Below are 21,850 nucleotides of genomic sequence, written 5' to 3' on the forward strand. Positions count from 1 at the left end.
CTACGTGCATTTTACGCAAATGTGGTCTTTAAACGTTCTCTAAACTTCTCTCAACTCTAAACATCCTCTTTTTTTATTTAATGGTTTCGTGAGATGGTATTACGGCTTTGTACAAGGGAATTTCATGATTTCCCTCAACAACAAAAAAATCATGGCAAAATAGCCTACTGTGGTTACTGAGCTTATTGCATCCATTGACTATTCCAGGCTTCGAGTAGCCAGTTTCTTTTCGATAGCGTTTAAATAATGTATAATATCCTATAGGTATGCATACTACATGCACATGCCTATTATTCAGTTTAAACTAGTTGGGGAAAAAATCTATAGTGACTTAAACTTAGAAATTAAAATAAAAAACAAGGGTTTCTTGGACCATATACTTAGAACGTGATCCGATCTGAGTCTGTTCACCAATCAAAGACTAACCTGAGCAAACCGGATATTACGTTACGAGTGACAGCCACTATAGTGCACCCTGTCATTACAATATTGTCCATATACGACTGTCAAACCGGCAAGACAAAAAACCCACCAAGATGATCTAAAAAACCATACAATAGTTATACACCAGAATAGCATGGCCATGCCTTATATGGTTCGTTTTACCTTATGTGACCCTTTCCCCCATTTGAACACCCCCTCCTCAACGTTTTCTACACAGACATTATTGCGATCTCCAAATGCAGAAGACCCCGAGTAGACCACCAACAATCCAACAGCCGTGACCATGCCACCACAGCGCCGCCGAAACTAGCAAGTCAAACGGGGGTAAAGTATCTGATTTCAAGCCCGTGCTCTGGGGTGCATGGTTGGAGGAAAAGTTTCCTTGGAGGCAGAGTGAACTGACTGGCTTTGCAGAGACTAAGATCGACCATGCTGCTGGTTACACGATTGTCTTTCAGTTCATTTTTACGTGGGTGAACAAGTATAGCACCTCCCAGTTTCTTTGGTCATAGATCTGGTCTCATCTTGTAGGCTGCACTCATTGTATACGTACGACATGCATTTTGGGTTTAGCGCGGTCCTATAGCTGAGGAGGCTCCCTATCTGGCTTGTCCACAGGGCCCCCTCCTTCTCACCACATCCACCATCTCTCTTCTTTACTTCGGGCCGCAGGATAGTGCTGAAACATGCCGAGACACTTGCAGGGCAGCTCGTGTCTGTCGCAGGTCCGCGAGGCTGGTTCTGGTTTGTAGCCTAGCTGGATCTACTTTGTGGTGTGGACTCCCCCACCATATCTGAATATAACTATTGCAAAGGAGGAAAACAAGTTAAAGAATAACAATAACTGCTCAATAACGAGGTGAAGAATACAGGAGATCTATACACCAATATTGGAATCGATGTTCGATCAAGCTACGACTATGGGCGATGGGATCGCTGAGGACCGCAACCACCACCTCCACCATCTCCACCGTGGATCCAACTCTCTGTACCGTGACCGGATGGACAAATGCCATACCGAACTTGGGAGCAGGTCACCGGTGCAGAGTACAACCGATACGGCGGGTACATCGGCGTCTACCCCCACCTCCTCCAGTGAAGACGGACATGATAAACTGGACCCAGTGGACCCAGACTACTGCCAGAGGATTTTAGTTCGAGGTTAGTAACATATTCTCTTTTTTGTTGTTGTTGAGAAAATGTACATCTAGAAAGATGAATTGCAGAAAGAGAGCACAGATTGTCTGCAAAAGTTACTGCACAAAACCAGAGGTTCACAATTCTTAAGATTTGAGAATTTTCATTAAATTAACTTATTACTAGGCTATTATTTTTTATAAGGATACATTTACATCTATATCCACTATTGCAATTAACTAATATTAGCCTACTTCAATACCTACTACTACTACTATACTACTTTTACGCTTACAAATAAACCAATAGTTGAAGTGATTTATTTTAAATAAAATCTAAAGGTATTCTCATATTCAGATGAAGATATAATACTATATTTGTCCAATATAATTCAACATAAAAATATAGCCATATATTCTGACAACAGGTTTGAATTTGTTTTGAACTGTTCAACTATTCAAACTTCATCACATGTTTACATCAATACTATTATCAATCCCAATTTAAATAATAATAATCAGTATCTTAATATACATTATATGATCACATAATAATAGCAGTACTTGCTTTGTACTATATGAGCCAACAAATAATTCAGTAATCATTGGCAAACAAAATACTTTAAAAACACACCATGTGTATGTCTTAGTGTGTGTTTACTCGTGGTCATGTTGTTGCCTTTGTTTGAGTTAAGGTATTGTTATCAAAATCGGGATAAGAAATAATCTAAATTGTCCACGCCCTCTTTGTTTAAAAGAAAGGGAGCCACCTTTCTAGGTCTCCTGCCACCTCTGCATGGAATTCTCCAAAATATGAAGAGTCACTAAATAGACCCCAGGAAAAAAATGAACCCCAGGAAGAGTTTCTGCTGCTTCAGCAATAGCTAATGGGGATCCTAATAAAATACAAAAAACGAAATAGTTCTTTTTAAGAATGAATCAGATGTATTTCTGTGGATCTTAAGGCCTACAACCTAATTTTAAAACGTGTTGACAGGGAAACAAAATATTTTACATTTTAGTAATTAAATAGACTCTCTTATCCAAAGCAACTTACAGGAGCAATTAGGGTTAAGTGCCTTGCTCAATGGCACATCGACAGGTCTTATAATTGGATGCAGCCATGATGGCAATACTGTTTCAATAGTTTGTAGTAAATGATGACAATAATCATCCTCCTCAGCAACATTCCCATCTCAAAACACAACAAACACACAGCCATGCATCTTTCAGAATTAAAAAATATATATTAAATGCAAATCTATAAGGAAAGTATTGGTTTTTCATATTTGGTGTATACCAGTTACCTTCCTAATATTTGTTTTAAACGTTATAAAATAGTTTCAGGAGTGGGCATTGTTAAAACATGTCACATTGTTAAAAGTGTGACCAAAATGATATAAAATGCTGTACTTCCATGTCTTATAGTCGATAGTAATTAGGCTATGTGACTGACTAACTTAGAATTGAATATGCATCTCAATCGTTTTGTTTAGTGCTTATAGATTATATGTCTTTGCACTGCTTTGCAGGGCTGTAAAATGCTATGATGTCAACAAACCCCAAATAATACAGGTAGCAAAAAAACATGTTTGTTTATTTTATTTAAAAAAAAATTGTCATAGTGAACAGCAAACACATTTTATTTAAGCTTATGCTATTCATAATTTTCAGGTTGACCACTAATTGCAAAAATATAATATCCATATCCCTTACCCGGATAGTTTTCACACCAATCTGGGATGCATATCAAGCTAACATGACATGTCGGCACTGACAATATCAATATCACTCTTTACAAAATAAAGTTAAACTTTCCCCCCTTTGTGTGCACAATTTGATTTTCACCAAATGTGCAACTGGCCCTTTCATTTGAACAATGATGATCATACACATTGCCTACTGGAAAGTTCTACATAATTTAGTTAAATGCTCATGCCCAGGCCTTGAAACGGTGTCTTGGTGGGTGCTGAATCTGAAAAGAAAGCCGGTAATTGTAGCAGGGAAAGACCTCCGCGGCAGACCGAGTTTGATTAGATGTGGTGAGGGCGAGCTGAGCGCTGAATCCAAGCTAAATCCGCAGTCCCCGGTGTCACTATATGTTTTTAAAGCTGACGATTGAATGCGCTGGATACCTCGTGAGAACCCGGGGTCAGCGTAAGGTCAGCATGTCTGACCTGCGACGTCCGGATGCGCTTGCAAACTGTTAGAGAGGCCCTGCTGTAACGTTTAACATTAAGATGATTTTAATCTAGCGTGTTATGAATGGATGGATGATGTGTTAGTTGGAAATCATAAATATTCGAAATGTTAGAATGAATCTCTGCATGTCGCTCTGGTTAACACCATGCTTGCATGCCATAGCAGATGGGCTATGATGCCCGAGACTATGCTGCATACAGGCCTAGATGCTATTTCCAGTCTAGGCAACACATATGGAGTCACTGATGGTAGTCTACGTCATACATAAATATACATATCTATAAAATGTGCAATCTATAGGCTGTAGTCAATGGTGCAACCATATAAGTAGCCTCAAAATATATATACCACTCACGTGACTGCAATGACAAAGGAAACAGATAGAGGCCTAATGGTGGTTACGCACGAAGCAGTAGGCCCAGAGCCATGTATTTAGATTATAGGCCTATGTTCCATTCTGTCAAGGAACTCAGAATTCTGAAGCTTCTAGAATTTGATGGGCGTTTTGCTGGGGAAGTGATATGGATTTAGGCGCAACATTATACGACAGAAATGCTATAGGGCTATACCTCATTTGACAGTTGTATTTTATTGTGGGAACCAGCTGGGTTAGGCTATATGTATATGTTTCAGATGTATATATCACTTATTGGCGGACCTATCTATTGTAAAGACTATATTATTTGAAAATACTGGAAATTGTTTAACATCCGATTTCGGTGAGGGATTTAGAAAACATTTGGTTGATATATTTTATTCTCATATATTTTGTTTGATTAGTCAAATTTTTTGGGACAGTGGACCTACATTATTTCATTGTTTTCAGTCAAAACACGTCCCTCTTTCTAGCCTACTTGAGGAGCGTTTCGTTGTTTTAACCATGTCTAGTATTGGCTGACTGATTTAGTATTAAAGACATCTCTTGTTTAGGGCGGGTTGTAGGCTATGCATGGGACCATTGTGGCTACGTAGGACGTGTTTACATTTTTGTTTAAAAATATATATTTTTCTATTCCTTCTACATTAACAGTCAGTTTGGACTTATAGCAACTTTAAACTTGTCAAGATAACGTTGCACAATTTAGTTTTGCACTCAATAGTTATTTGGTATTGGATTAATAGCATATTCCCCATAGCAAGACTTGGCATATTACCTAATTTGATATAAAAACACGCATTTCCTGATGTTGTATGTATTGAACCAAACAATGTATTATTGTCCCATAAATTGCTATATTAAACGTGTATTGATACATCAACTAGCCTACGTTACGATAGGCTACATTCTCCAGGGTTCTAGGACGCTTGGCACATGCAGAAGTACAATTGAAATAGAACTCTAAAAACATGGTTTACAAACATTCGCTCTCGCTGAGGCAGACATTGCACGTAATATTTAGTAAAATTAGGTATAATTTAGTAACGTGATAGGGATGTTTCTTTCAGCTCTCATTTTCCGGCCGTCTGGCTATTACTTATTGGGAATATTCCCCAAACATATTGCAATGCAACAAAGGTATTACGATTTTTATTATTTGACCTTACTTCCAGAGAGAGAATGAAGTATCGTCTTTCCAGTGCCATGAGAGAGCCTGATGTAGCCTACGCTCAGTTGGAAGTATGGGAAAACTATTCTAAGGCATCAGAACCTTAACATAACGGGTAGACAGATCTATTATCTGGTGCAATGAGTTGTATTAACGGATATTGCCATTCTTACAATATATACTATTTTACTTCTGTATTTCTTTCCCTAGTAACTTGACTAGCCTACACTATAATTCCCAAGCATGCAAACTACACGTCAATTTCCTCATACTGAAAATAATGATCACTTCAAGGTTATTCTAAAATAGCGTGTGCCCTACCTATATGAAAGCGCACATTTGTGTCATAAAGGAGCACAGTGTTTAACTATTTATTCCTGGTCTGTCCAAAAAATTATGACATTGGTACTACAGTATATGCAATTGTAATGTTAAGCAAAGTAGCCCAAGACTATTCTTTGTAATTGTGACATTTCACACTGTCCGGCTGCGATATCCACAGATGCTAAGGGTACCATCCGGGAGATCGTGTTGCCAAAGGGTCTCGACCTCGACAGGCCAAAACGCACGCGGACCTCCTTCACTGCAGAGCAGCTCTACCGGCTCGAGCTCGAGTTCCAGCGCTGCCAGTATGTAGTCGGCCGAGAGCGCACTGAGCTGGCGAGGCAGCTGAACCTGTCTGAGACACAGGTAAGAAACAGACATCATTTGACAGAGTATTTCCTCAGTCGTGGTGAGTTATGGATAATAGAATGATATCCTGTTGTGCCAATGAAGACAAATAGTAAGTACCTTCAGCAGTCCCAATTTGTAGAGGCCTAAATATTCAAATAATAGATGACATTTATTTTACCCAAAGACAGTTTGAGTTTCATGTTTAAATTGTTTCTTTACCAGTTTAAAGAACATGTTTTTTTGTTATCCCTGTGCTGGTGTGCTTATTGGTTTGATAAAGGTAACTTATTAGGCCGAGGTTATATCATACTTTATAATCAATCGCTGTGCAGTGCAGTCACATCCCACTGAACACAACCATGTTGAATCAACGTTGTTTTAATGTAACTTGTCAACATATTGTGAAGTGGAATCTTCGTGGAAAATACATTGGAGTTGAAATAAGTAATCAACATAAACAGTTTTTTAGGGTACAATTTCAACCACAGGATTTTGTCATCATGGTAACCAAAATGTAACATACAACCTTGTATAACATATGTTTGAATTTGTACTTGTAACCCAATGTCATATCTTGGCGTATCCGAAGGAAGAAAAACAATAGGCTGGGCAGCACCTCCTACTGGAGAATTGATCTATCTACAGCTACCCCTTGGTGTCCCATCCAGGGTTTTAACCAAGCCCCACTATGATATTTGTCACTGACTATTACCAATGTGCTGTCATGAGAATGATTGTTAAAAGATCGCCACATAAAAACGAAATAGATTCACGGTTTCTACTGAAGTTATTCCAAAGGGTAGGTTTAACAGAGCAAATGAAATGTGACAATACTGTATCATACTTTAAATCAACCCATCATTCAACTAAGAATAGACAATACAATAGGCCTGGTTGATTTAAAATGTAATGATATTTAGTGATATTGGTGCGGCAGGTAGCCTAGTGGTTAGAGCGTTGGGCCAGTAACCGAAAGGTTGCTGGATTGAATCCCTGAGATGACAAGGTAAAAATCTGTCGTTCTGAACAAGGCAGTTAACTTCATTGTTCCTAGGCCGTCATTGTAAATAATATTTTGTTCTTAACTGATTTGCCTAGTTAAATAAAATAATATTGAATTTTTCGGTTTTCAACGCAACAAAATATCAACATTTGAAGGAGATATTTACAGTTTGAAGGAGATATTTAAAGTTTGATTTGATTTAGTTCTACTTTGTTTTTTGGTAGCATATCAATTATTAAATTTGTAGACTGGAATTAAATTGGAATTAAACTGGAATTAAAGCCAAACTAAATCAATTGCAAATGTTGATATTTGGTTGCGTTGTCAACCAAAAACTATTCAATATTACTTTTGCAATAGAGTAAATAGCCCAAAATGAAAGTTATTTAACAAACTAATGTAACATTCAACCTTAACATGAGAAACACATCCATGGCCACATTGAGGTTACTGTAACTATAAATGTCTTATTATGTAATCATATAAAGCGTGCATGTTCAAGATAGCATGCATAGGTCATCGCAGGTCTGTGGAGTTCTTCAAAATTGCTGTAATAATCTGAGGCGAATCTCGAACGGCATTGATCACTTGCACCATGTACTTTTAATGTAATCTCAACTGCAATCCAGGTCATTTGGCGCTGTTATTAGATGAAGCAGAGTGATAACACATGCATCTGTTGTATAAATAAAATATCTGACATGGTACTCCCATTTGAACTTTGCTGTGCCTTTAAATGGTTGAAAGCGCATAGACATTTGACAACGAAAAATTAAGACATTGTTTTTTTCCCACTGGAATTTGGTTGGGCTTTTAGAATTTAGATGGTAGAATTTGCTTTTAGTGATAGCACATAGGAAATTCTACTAACGTTTGGCTGTTACCTTGAGTGGGTGAATATAGGTGGTAATCTCATTGATCAACTTCTCAAACAAATATTGCGCTATTATCCAAGTTGGAATGACGTGGTGTGCTCAGTGGGATTCTATTGTATAATGTCTCTGAATGATTTTATACCTAACTTTTGTCATGTAGACTAGATGTATCTACTGAGGAGAAGCACGGGATGCACACCTATTACATCTAAGACACAACCAATGTCTTATTCGGAAACGCCATGCAATCATCATCCTCATATAGTCTAGCATTTGCGTAATGGCTCCATTCTTCGGGACTATCTACGAGTTCATAACCTATTATCAGTGCTGACGTTTCTTTGCGGAAATTCCCAGTAGCCCCATCAGCCAAGCATCTCTTGTAAGTAAACCAAACACCATAACTTCCTCTGCGCTTTACAGTAAGTATTCTATAATAATAATAACGATAATATTTATCATATTTATATTATTTAAACTTTTTTGCAACGATACAGTGTGTTGTATAAAACAAACTTCTTTAGACAACAGTAACAAGGGAATAATGGGTGGATGTAGGCTATACTATAGCCTGTGTTCTCCACATGAAGGATAGAGCAATGTTAGCGAATGACAGAAAACACGGTGTGAAAGAATAGAAAGAAATAGCAACTAAAATATGATAGAAAACATGGAGGATCCATGGCCTCAATTGTTCTTTGTCAACTGATGCCTTACTGTGTCTCTGAAGCGCGTTGTGCCTATAGGAACTGAACTATTTACACGTTAAGTTATCATTTCCTCAATATATTTAGTGGACCTAACGTAATGTGTAGCCTATACGTTCATTCCTGATAATGAGAGTGACAGGGTTGATTGTCGTCAAATGGTTGGTGTGAATGAAAACACTTGCAAGAGATGCTATAGGCCCCACTTGTCAAAAGGGCTGTCCAAGACTGCGTCTCCCTCCATTTAGAACCACAACATGGTGTGACAGAAAACAACGATTGGCAACTAAAATATGATAGATAACATGGAGGATCTAGAACCTCATATGTTTTCTGTCAACTAATGCATTACTATGCCTCTGGTGTAATTATACGAGTTATGCCTATAGAAAGAACTAAACTAGTTACATGTCTAGTTATAATTTCCGCAACACATTCAGTAGGCTAGACCTATGTGTAGCCTGTACGTTAACTCCTGAAAATGAGAGAGTGACGGGGTTGATTATCGTCAAATGGTTGGTGTGAATGAAAACACTTGTTAGAGACGCTAAAGGCCACAGCCTATTTTGTCGAAAGGGCCGTTCAAGACCAAGTAGTTTCTAGTTCAACGGCATTTCCCTCGATTTAGGACCAATGAGAATCAGAATCAACTGTATTCACCATGTACATTTACATGTATGCTACCAGGAACTTGACCTGCTGAAATAGTGCTGACCACAGTAAGCAGAACATACAGACAGAATATATAAACAAAGAATGTATACATGATCCACATACAGTATGGAGGCCTACACTATATAGATACAGCAACAACAGAACAATTAGCCTACACGTAGTTGTACTATTACACATAGCTGATAAATGGACAATTCTCCAGCGTATTTGTACTGCCCTTAAACAGATAGATCAATGACAATGAGGGATAGGAGACGAAACGAGGAAAGCAAGCTAATAGTTTTGAGATGCAGCCACAGCTATTAGCTGTATCATTCAAAGACTTGGCCTCTATTGGTTGACCTCTGCTCTTGAAGTGCTTTTGAGATTCTATGAACAGCGCTATAGAAGTTTAACATATTATTATTAGTATCTTTCTGCATCAAGGCTTTCAAAGGAGCCATATGGTTATTTGATTTCCAGGTCCACTTACGCAACGTACAGTGGCCTATATGTGTGGTTTGAAAGCATTCCCATTGCTTCTTCGTTGTGAAAGAGCGTTCGTGAAATGCAGGATTTATCGTGGAAATAATAGCTTTTATGAATACAATGGTAACTCATCTTAACTCAAGGCAAAATGTTACTTTGATGGTCAGAAACACGGTTTAATTAGCATTTTCAATTTCAAGGAGGCGGTGATAACCGAAATGCACGTTTGGGGAAAAATGTACTCTGATTTCTGAGTGCGTTTACCCAACCTCATTCGTATTCATCCAGTGATGCCCTCGTTCAAATATTTCCATTCAAAGTCAAGTTTATTTTACAATATGAAATATCTAGAGGCCTACATTCTATCTACAGCATTTTGATTTATAGTCTCTCTCCATGCAGCCTCATATTGAAGCATGGAATAGGCTCGTAGCTTAAACCTTAGCGCATCCAATAACGTCATAATAACACCCAATAACACGTCATTTAGGCCACAATGCTTCCATGCTGTAACATATAGCTCAAGTTTGACATTGTAAGCCCATTTATATTCACTAGCCTATTATGGTTGACTAACACGAAATCTCGAAGTCGCGACAATATTGGGCCTAAAAATATATATATTTTACAATACGTTTATTAAAGGGGAATGGGGGGGGGGGGGGGGCAGCGTATGTACACAAACAGATATAGCCTAACTTGTGATATTGCACTCATATAATATGACGTCAGTCACGTAAATAGTTTGTTTTTCCGAAGTTCGTTATGACGTTTGAGCGGATTCCTACGCGCCGTGTGTTTGGGGATATGGTCGTTGACCCAGGTGTAACTCGAATTAGTTTGGTCACGTATCAAAATTGCCCAGGAAATGAGGCATAGGCTACATTTGCTCAACAAAATACATACGGGAAATACCTTTTAACAGTTTAATTTACTCAAAAAAGACAGAAAATATATTAAAAATAGTGTGCGTGTTTTGCTGTTCAACTTGTACTAAGAGAAATTATTCAATGAGGTGTCTAAATATGCTTCGGGCTACCTAAACCGTTTCCCAATTAAAACAAAGTTTCCAGGCCACTTGTGCGTGAAAGCCTTGAGTTCACCAAGAGCTACATGAAAGCAAACTATTTGCAGGTTGACGTTTATTGGGAGAAGTCTTGTCCTTGAGGCAGAAGTGAGCGATTTCTGCTAGATAGGCCAGCTGTAAAGTCAAAATTGTCTATATTGTTTAAATTCTTAAAAACAAAAACGTTTTTTGGTTTGTTTTAATTTAAGGTTAGGGTTAGGCATTAGGCTTAGCAGTGTGGTTAGGGTTAGGTTTAAAATCAGATGATATTACGTTGTGGCTGTGTCAGCTTGTGACCACTGCAGAGCTGCCTTCAGAACACGATTCATGACGAAAAACGCGAACCTACAAACTATTTGAGTCGGGTGAATAACCTGTAAAGTCAAACTCCTCTGTCATTTAGGCAACATCTCTCCTCGCTTCTCCCCAGAGCCCAGCAGGTGGCTCCCCCTTCCCATGTAACGCGGCGGGGAGCCTCGCACCCTTCGCACGCTATGGAGTTTTCTTGGGGATGCCTGTTCTAGCAGGCTTAACGCTGCTGCTTCAAGGAGGGATAATGTTCATATCATATCAGGAAATACATTCCTAAAGGCAGCGTAATTGTATTACTATTGTCTCTGTCGCTAACTTCTCTTTCTGTTCACTGCTAAAATGATTTACTCAGCTATAGATGACACACTTAAATTGCATTTCGGGATGGTTTTCTGACTGTGCACCCCAATTGTTCTTGCGTGTGTTTTCTCCTATTGTTTTCTCGGACTCCTTGTTTTACATAAAAGCTTAAAAGTACATTTTGGATTGGCCCTCGGTTAATACCTCCATACAATGTGGAGCACTTTCATCCCGTGCACTTGTAATCTCTTACAATATTAATACATTTTCAATTCCGTTATTCTGTCTATCAGTCCACAGTGTAGGCTACATTTTCAGCTTGCTTGAGAAACGCCTTAGTCTGGGAATGCGCAGAAATGGTAACTTAATCTGAGTGTACAAAACATTAGGAACACCTTCCTAATATTGAGTTGCACATCCGTTTTGCCCTCAACAGCCTCATTTCGTTACGGCATGGACTCTACAAGGTGTCGAAAAGCGTTTCACAGGGATACAGGCCCATGTTGACTCCAATGCTTACCACAGTTGTGTCAAGTTGACTGGATGTCCTTTGGGTGGTGGGTTATTGTTGATACACAAAGGAAACTGTTGAGCATGAAAAACCCAGAAGCTTTGCAGTTCTTGACACACTCAAACCGGTGCGCCTGGCACCTACTACCATACCCGGTTCAAAGGCACTCTTGCTCATTCACACTCTGATTGGCACACACACAATCCATGTCTCAATTGTCTCAAGGCCTACAAATCCTTCTTCAACCTGTCTCCTCACCTTCATCTACACTGATTGGAGTGGATTTAACAGGTCACATCAATAAGGAATCATATCTTTCACCTGGATTCACCTAGTCAGGAAAGAGCAGGTGTTCCTAATGTTTTGTACACTCAGTGTATATTCCCTACTCATGCACAGGGCTCTGGTTTAAAATATTGCAATATTGCACTATATTGGGAATAGGGTGCCATTTCAGATGCACCTCAAACAGGCTCTAATGACTGTCTTTCACATGGAGAAATGTTAGCACCTTTCATTCTGTTACCTTATCATTTGAATCCCTGTGGCTCAGTTGGTAGAGCATGGTGTTTGCAACGCCAGCATGGTGTGTGCAACGCCAGTGTTGTGAAAAAAAAATAAAAAGGTATGAAATGTATGCATTCACTACTGTAAGTCGCTCTGGATGAGCGTCTGCTAAATGACTAAAATGTCAAATGTAAAATTGTAGATAAGCTACATTCCACAATGTGAGAAAGGAATGTCTTCTAGGTGAGGGCTGCCCTGGAGTACAATGCTTTAATCACCAGAACTGAAATGACCTTTACTGAAACCACGTTTAGTGAAAATACTTTTACTGAAATGACCTTTACTGAAACAACCTTTACTGAAAATACTTTACTGAAATAACTTTTACGGAATGGACTTTTACGGAAATTACTTTTACAGAAATTCCTTTTACTGAAATGGTTGACTGAAATTACCTTTGACTCCGACTGAAATGATAATTTAGACCAAAAATACAAACATTTTCCCCCAAATACTTAAGTTAATAAGGGTTTATCTTTTCACTTATGTAAATAATGACAAGGTAACTTAATCTGTCACCTGTCTCTGAGGCCTTGGCATCAAGATGTTGAGTCAACGTAGTTTCCATGTTTCTGCAACGTTGGTATTATTACGTTATAGCAACGATGAAAACGGGTCGAATTTTGGCCAGTGATACACGTTTGCATATAGAATCCCAGACCTCTCTATACCTTCACAGCACTGTTCCCATCCCACCTGGTACCAACCATGGGTCCACCATGACCAGGCCTTATTTTATTGACATATTGCATTGTATCACTCTATTGTTCTCTAATGCCCATCCAGGGAAAGACATGATTTAATGGTGGAAGGGGCTGCTTAAAACTGGTTTAATCCTGCCCTGGGACAAATGGTAGAGGCCTAAATTACAGAATGAGTGGAATCCCACTAGTTCATGTGGAGATTTGGACACAAGCTGGTCAGAGCTAGCAGCTGTGAGGGACCAAATATTTGGATATATTTTGATCTTTCAAGGCAGCAAAGCTTGTTAAACATGCACAGTTAGATGGGCTGATGAGCTGCTGGAAAACATCCACAACCATGTTTGTTTTAGAGACTTGTGTGTGAAGTACAGTAAGTGAAGTACAGTAAGTTAAATATAATAAGTGAAGGACAGTAAGTGAAGTACAGTAAGTTAAATATAATAAGTGAAGGCCAGTAAGTGAAGGACAGTAAGTAAAATACAATAAGTGAAGGACAGTAAGTGAAGTACAGTAAGGTAAATATAATAAGTGAAGGACAGTAAGTGAAGGACAGTAAGTAAAATACAATAAGTGAAGGACAGTAAGTGAAGGACAGTAAGTAAAATACAATAAGTGAAGGACAGTAAGTGAAGTACAGTAAGGTAAATATAATAAGTGAAGGACAGTAAGTGAAGGACAGTAAGTAAAATACAATAAGTGAAGGACAGTAAGTGAAGTACAGTAAGGTAAATATAATAAGTGAAGGACAGTAAGTGAAGTACAGTAAGTAAAATATAATAAGTGAAGGACAGTAAGTGAAGGACAGTAAGTAAAATACAATAAGTGAAGGACAGTAAGTGAAGTACAGTAAGTAAAATACAATAAGTGAAGGACAGTAAGTGAAGTACAGTAAGGTAAATATAATAAGTGAAGGACAGTAAGTGAAGGACAGTAAGTAAAATACAATAAGTGAAGGACAGTAAGTAAAATACAATAAGTGAAGGACAGTAAGTAAAATACAATAAGTGAAGCACAGTAAGTGAAGTACAGTAAGGTAAATATAATAAGTGAAGAACAGTAAGTGAAGGACAGTAAGTAAAATACAATAAGTGAAGGACAGTAAGTGAAGTACAGTAAGGTAAATATAATAAGTGAAGAACAGTAAGTGAAGGACAGTAAGTAAAATACAATAAGTGAAGGACAGTAAGTGAAGGACAGTAAGTAAAATACAATAAGTGAAGGACAGTAAGTGAAGTACAGTAAGGTAAATATAATAAGTGAAGGACAGTAAGTGAAGGACAGTAAGTAAAATACAATAAGTGAAGGACAGTAAGTGAAGTACAGTAAGGTAAATATAATAAGTGAAGGACAGTAAGTGAAGGACAGTAAGTAAAATATAATAAGTGAAGGACAGTAAGTGAAGGACAGTAAGTAAAATACAATAAGTGAAGGACAGTAAGTGAAGTACAGTAAGTAAAATACAATAAGTGAAGGACAGTAAGTGAAGTACAGTAAGGTAAATATAATAAGTGAAGGACAGTAAGTGAAGGACAGTAAGTAAAATACAATAAGTGAAGGACAGTAAGTAAAATACAATAAGTGAAGGACAGTAAGTAAAATACAATAAGTGAAGGACAGTAAGTAAAATACAATAAGTGAAGCACAGTAAGTGAAGTACAGTAAGGTAAATATAATAAGTGAAGAACAGTAAGTGAAGGACAGTAAGTAAAATACAATAAGTGAAGGACAGTAAGTGAAGTACAGTAAGGTAAATATAATAAGTGAAGAACAGTAAGTGAAGGACAGTAAGTAAAATACAATAAGTGAAGGACAGTAAGTGAAGGACAGTAAGTAAAATACAATAAGTGAAGGACAGTAAGTGAAGTACAGTAAGGTAAATATAATAAGTGAAGAACAGTAAGTGAAGGACAGTAAGTAAAATACAATAAGTGAAGAACAGTAAGTGAAGGACAGTAAGTAAAATACAATAAGTGAAGGACAGTAAGTGAAGTACAGTAAGTAAAATACAATAAGTGAAGCACAGTAAGTGAAGTACAGTAAGGTAAATATAATAAGTGAAGAACAGTAAGTGAAGGACAGTAAGTAAAATACAATAAGTGAAGGACAGTAAGTGAAGGACAGTAAGTGAAGGACAGTAAGTAAAATACAATAAGTGAAGGACACTAAGTGAAGGACAGTAAATGTGTGCATGTGTGTTGTGCTGATAATGGCTGTAGTGACATGCAGGTCTGCCATGCCTGTGTCTAACCTTCCAACACACTGTTTTTGCAGAATTTAATGCAAGATAAATACCAGGTTAAATACTAACAGAAACATGAGGTAATCTATTCTAATCTGTGCTGTACTGACCATGGATTTGCACGAGAGAGAGAGAAACAGAGAAAGAGACAGACAGACCGATAGAAGATAGACCGGCAGACAGACAGATGATAGAGAGAGAGAAAGAGACAGACCGACCGGCAGACAGACAGATGACAGAGAGAGAGCAGAGACTTAGAGAGTGGATCTGATCTTTATCTTAGTAAAACCCTGGGAGGAGGGAGGAGCACTGAGGATGTATTAAAGAGATGCATAACTCCTCTGTTTTCAAACATCAACTTGTCAGAATCCTTTACACACACAGCTCTACTAATACCTTCTGTGTGTGACATCCCTCTATTCCTATGTGTTTGTGTGACATCCCTCTATCCCTCTGTGTGTGTGTGACATCCCTCTATCCCTCTGTGTGTGTGTGACATCCCTCTATCCCTCTGTGTGTGTGTGACATCCCTCTATCCCTCTCTGTGTGTGTGTGACATCCCTCTATCCCTCTGTGTGTGTGTGTGACATCCCTCTATCCCTCTGTGTGTGTGTGACATCCCTCTATCCCTCTGTGTGTGTGACATCCCTCTATCCCTCTTGTGTGTGTGTGTGACATCCCTCTATCCCTCTGTGTGTGTGTGTGACATCCCTCTATCCCTCTCTCTCTCTGTGTGTGACATCCCTCTATCCCTCTGTGTGTGTGTGTGTGTGTGTGTGACATCCCTCTATCCCTCTGTGTGTGTGTGTGACATCCCTCTATCCCTCTCTCTGTGTGTGTGTGTGACATCCCTCTATCCCTCTCTCTCTGTGTGTGTGACATCCCTCTATCCCTCTCTCTCTGTGTGTGTGTGACATCCCTCTAACCCTCTGTGTGTGTGTGACATCCCTCTATCCCTCTCTCTGTGTGTGTGTGACATCCCTCTATCCCTCTCTGTGTGTGTGTGACATCCCTCTATCCCTCTCTCTGTGTGTGTGTGACATCCCTCTATCCCTCTCTGTGTGTGTGTGTGACATCCCTCTATCCCCTCTGTGTGTGTGTGACATCCCTCTATCCCTCTCTGTGTGTGTGTGACATCCCTCTATCCCTCTCTGTGTGTGTGTGTGACATCCCTCTATCCCTCTCTCGGTGTGTGTGTGACATCCCTCTATCCCTCTCTGTGTGTGTGTGACATCCCTCTATCCCTCTCTCTCTGTGTGTGTGACATCCCTCTATCCCTCTCTCTCTGTGTGTGTGACATCCCTCTATCCCTCTCTCTGTGTGTGTGACATCCCTCTATCCCTCTCTCTGTGTGTGTGTGACATCCCTCTAACCCTCTCTGTGTGTGTGTGACATCCCTCTATCCCTCTCTGTGTGTGTGTGACATCCCTCTATCCCTCTGTGTGTGTGTGACATCCCTCTAACCCTCTCTGTGTGTGTGTGACATCCCTCTATCCCTCTCTCTGTGTGTGTGTGACATCCCTCTATCCCTCTCTCTCTGTGTGTGTGACATCCCTCTATCCCTCTCTCTGTGTGTGTGTGACATCCCTCTAACCCTCCTCTCTCTGTGTGTGTGACATCCCTCTAACCCTCTCTGTGTGTGTGTGACATCCCTCTAACCCTCTCTGTGTGTGTGTGACATCCCTCTATCCCTCTGTGTGTGTGTGACATCCCTCTATCCCTCTGTGTGTGTGACATCCCTCTATCCCTCTGTGTGTGTGACATCCCTCTATTCCTGTGTGTGTGTGGCATCCCTCTATCCCTCTCTCTGTGTGTGTGACATCCCTCTATCCCTCTCTGTGTGTGTGTGACATCCCTCTATCCCTCTCTCTCTCTGTGTGTGACATCCCTCTATCCCTCTCTGTGTGTGTGTGACATCCCTCTATCCCTCTCTCTGTGTGTGTGACATCCCTCTATCCCTCTCTCTCTGTGTGTGTGACATCCCTCTATCCCTCTCTCTCTGTGTGTGTGACATCCCTCTATCCCTCTCTCTCTGTGTGTGTGACATCCCTCTATCCCTCTCTCTGTGTGTGTGACATCCCTCTCTCTGTGTGTGTGTGACATCCCTCTATCCCTCTGTGTGTGTGACATCCCTCTATCCCTCTGTGTGTGTGTGACATCCCTCTATCCCTCTGTGTGTGTGACATCCCTCTATCCCTCTGTGTGTGTGACATCCCTCTATCCCTCTGTGTGTGAGACATCCCTCTATCCGTGTTGTGTGTGTGTGTGTGTGTGTGTGTGTGTGTGTGTGTGTGTGTGTGTGTGTGTGTGTGTGTGTGACATCCCTCTGTCCCTCTGTGTGTGTGTGTGACATCCCTCTGTCCCTCTGTGTGTGTGTGTGACATCCCTCTGTCCCTCTGTGTGTGTGTGTGTGTGACATCCCTCTGTGTGTGTGTGACATCCCTCTATCCCTCTCCTTCTGGGGAACTCCTCTCTCTAGACTGACATAAATGGTCTTAGTGCTCCACGGAATTTGTATGTACGGGCCAGGAGTTTTCCCTGGCCACATTTAATGACCGGACCAGGAAAAACCACGCTGTTCAAAACAGCACTAGAATAGAATAGAATAAAAATAAAATAGCTTTATGTTTCCTCGCAAGAAACCTCAGTCAGAGGAGCTATTGTACAACTTCCCAGCTGGTTTCCTAGCAGATTGCTGGTGTAGACCGTTGCTAGGCCTGCCATAATTAATACTACGTTTTCCTCATACTGTATCTGAATGTGTTTGGATGCTGTTCTCTTGTGTTCCTCCCAGGTGATTTAACACCTGAGAATCTCCCATCTACTTATCTGTTGTCACTCAGTAATTGCTTTGCTGTGGGGTCTTGCACTGACTACAACCTACAATTTAATTTGTTGTCTTGGTCTTTGTTAATGCCTTTCACCAAGGTTCCAGATAGCAGGGGTCTGAGTGTGTGTCTTTCTCTCTCTGTTTCTGTGAATGTACTTTGCTGTGCATTTTTCTCAGTAACTTCTAGACATACAGTGTCTGGCCCGTCGTCTGGAGCATTACATAGTTCCACAGATGAGAGAGAGAGAGAGAGAGAGAGAGAGAGAGAGAGAGAGAGAGAGAGAGAGAGAGAGAGAGAGAGAGAGAGAGAGAGAGAGAGAGAGAGAGAGAGAGAGAGAGAGAGAGAGAGAGAGAGAGAGAGAGAGAGAGAGAGAGAGAATGTAAAAGCTGAAAGTGTAGGGAGGGAAGCAACCAACTTCATACAATTCTACACATTTAGCCTTTTTAAAGCAAATTTCCTGCAATTCTACACATTGCCATGGGTCAGAGAGAAAATGTTGCAGTTTTACAGCTCACTTCCTGTAATTCAAATTTCATGACATGTTCATATCCTATCTGGGGAACGGTGGAGAAGGCGACCATAGAGATCCTATTAAATTCCAAGATGGGCTATGTCATAAACCCTCAAAGTTCCAGAATGGTTACATATTGGTCAGGAAGAAATCCAAACCAGTCTAATTGGAATGAATGGCAGTAGAGGCATAATACCAATTTTACTTATGCAGGAAAATAAAACTAAGGCTTCTGATGTATCAGAAATTGTGTAATATAATTATTGTCAACCTAAAGTTTTGTAATATAATCATAAATACAATTTATATGTTTTTTTAAACCGATTTTTCTGTATAAACAGCCTCCAAAATATATGTGAACAGACCATAAATGTCTTAATTGTTGTTTTCTTGGAAAGCTGAGAGTGCTATTATATGATACAACATCAGTACTTGTCGCATTTACTACTGTGGTGGAAATTCTACTTTTAATAACTAATAATGAGGAGAGGCAAAGTCAGTAATCAATCAAGGTACTACTTTTATTAATACACTTATTGCAGTAAGGGAGCTGGTCACTCCACACACACACAGTGAACGAAGTGAGAGCCCCCCGCACAAAGAGTACGGAAGCCTTATATAGTCACGCTATGTTATGCAAGCATCTGCAAAACACGTGATCTTATGTATGTGTGTGTGGAGAGAGACGAAACTGGGTTACGGGGTACAGGCTATAATGAAAAGGTTGTCTCAGTCTGTCGCAACTGAGTGAGGTCAATAAGTCCCAAAGTGACAGGAAGTCACTCCAGACATACTTCCTCTAACAGTAGCTCGACGGTTCCCCCAAGATGGGCAAGCAAGCGCCTTTGACTGTCGGCCCAGATGATGTATGGTCCTACCCCCTACACACATACAGGAACCTTTCACCCAGAAACAGGCTCCAAACAGAACCACAGCCTTATCCCTGGTGTTCAGGATATAACACTTTGCTCTGAGGAACCAGTTAGTTTCTGTCAGGTCCTGGCTGAGCGCCCAGACATCATGGGGTCATTCTACACACAGAACAGTTAGAACAGGCCTATGCTAACACACACACACACACACACACACACACACACACACACACACACACACACACACACACACACACACACACACACACACACACACGTTTCTATCTTATATGATTTATCTAGCCCAATGCCGAGGCTTAAAGAAGGATATTTGAGTACACAAGCATTAGTAAGGTTTAACAGAAAATGCCCTCTCACAACTTGTCCTGTCAGCTACTGATTTCAGCCAGTGTGTGGATTGACTTTGTTGTTTGAATGGAATGTTAGCATATTGACAGTTAATTTGAAAAAATAATGGAATCATTACTCTAAAACTGGCTGGCTAGCTAGCTAGCAAACACTGAGTACAGATAAATTCTTCAAATTCATTATTTTACACAATATCTTATCACGGCACTGGCAAACAATGGTTGACCAACTCTCTGACCAAAATGGCTGACCTTTGGACCATCATAAGAAGGTTCATGTCCATTCTAGTATTATATTTCCTAATTCTATGGGGGCGACCTCCAGGTCCTTGCAGGGGCTGCGGGGGTGTGTAGTACGCCAGTGTAGTATGCTAGTGTAGTACGCCAGTGTAAACAGTACAGAGTTAAGACACTGGCTCAGGAGGAGCTCACTGCTCTTCATCAGCTTAGCTAATCAATCAAATTCTATTCATCTGTCTGCCCATATGAATCAATAAAATAATATTTCTTTATTGATCTGAGAGGGATGTGGTAGGGGAATTGATAAGGCAATGAAGTAAATTAGGGCACTTGTCAATACATACAGGTGCATGACAATCCATTGCTAAGGACGATACCTTATTGGACCCAGCGATGACACGCTGAAGGATGTGTGTGTGTGCATGCGTGCAAGGCTTCCTGTTATTCACCGGGCAATGCCGTAATGCTATTATCTCATTGGATTAGCAAGAACAGAAACCTGCAACATCCATATGGATAGAGTACTCCTTACAACACTGCCTGGAATCCCTGCCCTCGTGTCCAGATTACACACCCAACGCACGTAGGCTATACAGACACACACTTATACACACGCAAATGCGTCTGACACACCCACACACATTTGTAGCCGAGTGGTAATTATCGAGGGATGTCTCATGAACTGCATATCCCTAGTGTTAAGCCCTGTTCAAGAGTCCTTTTTATTGAGTAGTTGTCTGTAGCACATTGAGATGTGTGGCATATTCCACCATCTATAGCCACAGTGGCTCTGTAGATGAACTATGTCAGGCTGCAGTGCTTGGACTTCACCACACAGAGTGCTGTGGCGCGGTAGGAAGGAACAAGGGAGTGATGAAGAAGTTAGGGGTATCCTCTTAGGCTGTGTTTACACAGGCAGCCCAAATCTGATATTTTTTTCCCCACTAATTGGTCTTTTGACCAATAACATCAGATCTTTTTCAGAGCTGATCTGATTGGTCAAAATACTAATTACACACACACACACACACACACACACACACACACACACACACACACACACACACACACACACACACACACACACACACACTGTGAGCCTAATTCCCTTATCTAAACCTCGACGTCATAGAACCATAGGAAGAAGGGCCTGGTCCACCTCGGGGCGGGGCAGAGGGCGGGACAGGGAGGGTGACGGTGCGCGAAGCAGAGGGCCTAATAATAGTCCCAAGTGCTTTTGCACTAAGAAGGATTAGGGAGCCACATCTATCAGCGATTCGCTAAGACTGGGTTGACCCTTGGCTGAACCTGCTTGGACATGTGTTTCAGTAATGCAAGGGAGGGATGGTGGGAGAGAGGGAAGGAGGGATGAGCTTGGGCACGAGGGCAAGAGGTATCCTAACAGATATAGGAGAAAGGCAGGATGTAAGAGGTCTAGGAGGCAGGAAGTGGTAGGAGCTAGGAGGTAGGAATTCGGATGGGGACTGTCAGAGGTGCCTGGTGGTAATACAGCATGTGGGTATTGGAGAGAGAGAGAGGCTGTGGAGGAAAAGGACAGAGTGGAGCTCTGTACATACACTCGCCATATAGAAAAGTA

General features: G+C 40.4%; 1 protein-coding gene across 1 annotated transcript in view; it reads left to right on the top strand.

The window, feature by feature from the left end:
- The first annotated feature begins 506 nt into the window (after positions 1-506).
- LOC106577839 (ventral anterior homeobox 2) overlaps positions 507-21,850 on the top strand; it is a 42,363-nt gene continuing 21,019 nt past the window's right edge. Inside the window, exons 1-2 of the mRNA XM_014156203.2 lie at positions 507-1,605; positions 5,832-6,019. Coding sequence (XP_014011678.1) covers positions 1,344-1,605; positions 5,832-6,019 — 450 coding nt within the window. The 5' untranslated portion in view covers positions 507-1,343. The remainder of the gene's footprint in view (positions 1,606-5,831; positions 6,020-21,850) is intronic.

The sequence above is a fragment of the Salmo salar genome, chromosome ssa18 (assembly GCF_905237065.1).
Source record: "Salmo salar chromosome ssa18, Ssal_v3.1, whole genome shotgun sequence".
Lineage (NCBI taxonomy): Eukaryota > Metazoa > Chordata > Actinopteri > Salmoniformes > Salmonidae > Salmo > Salmo salar.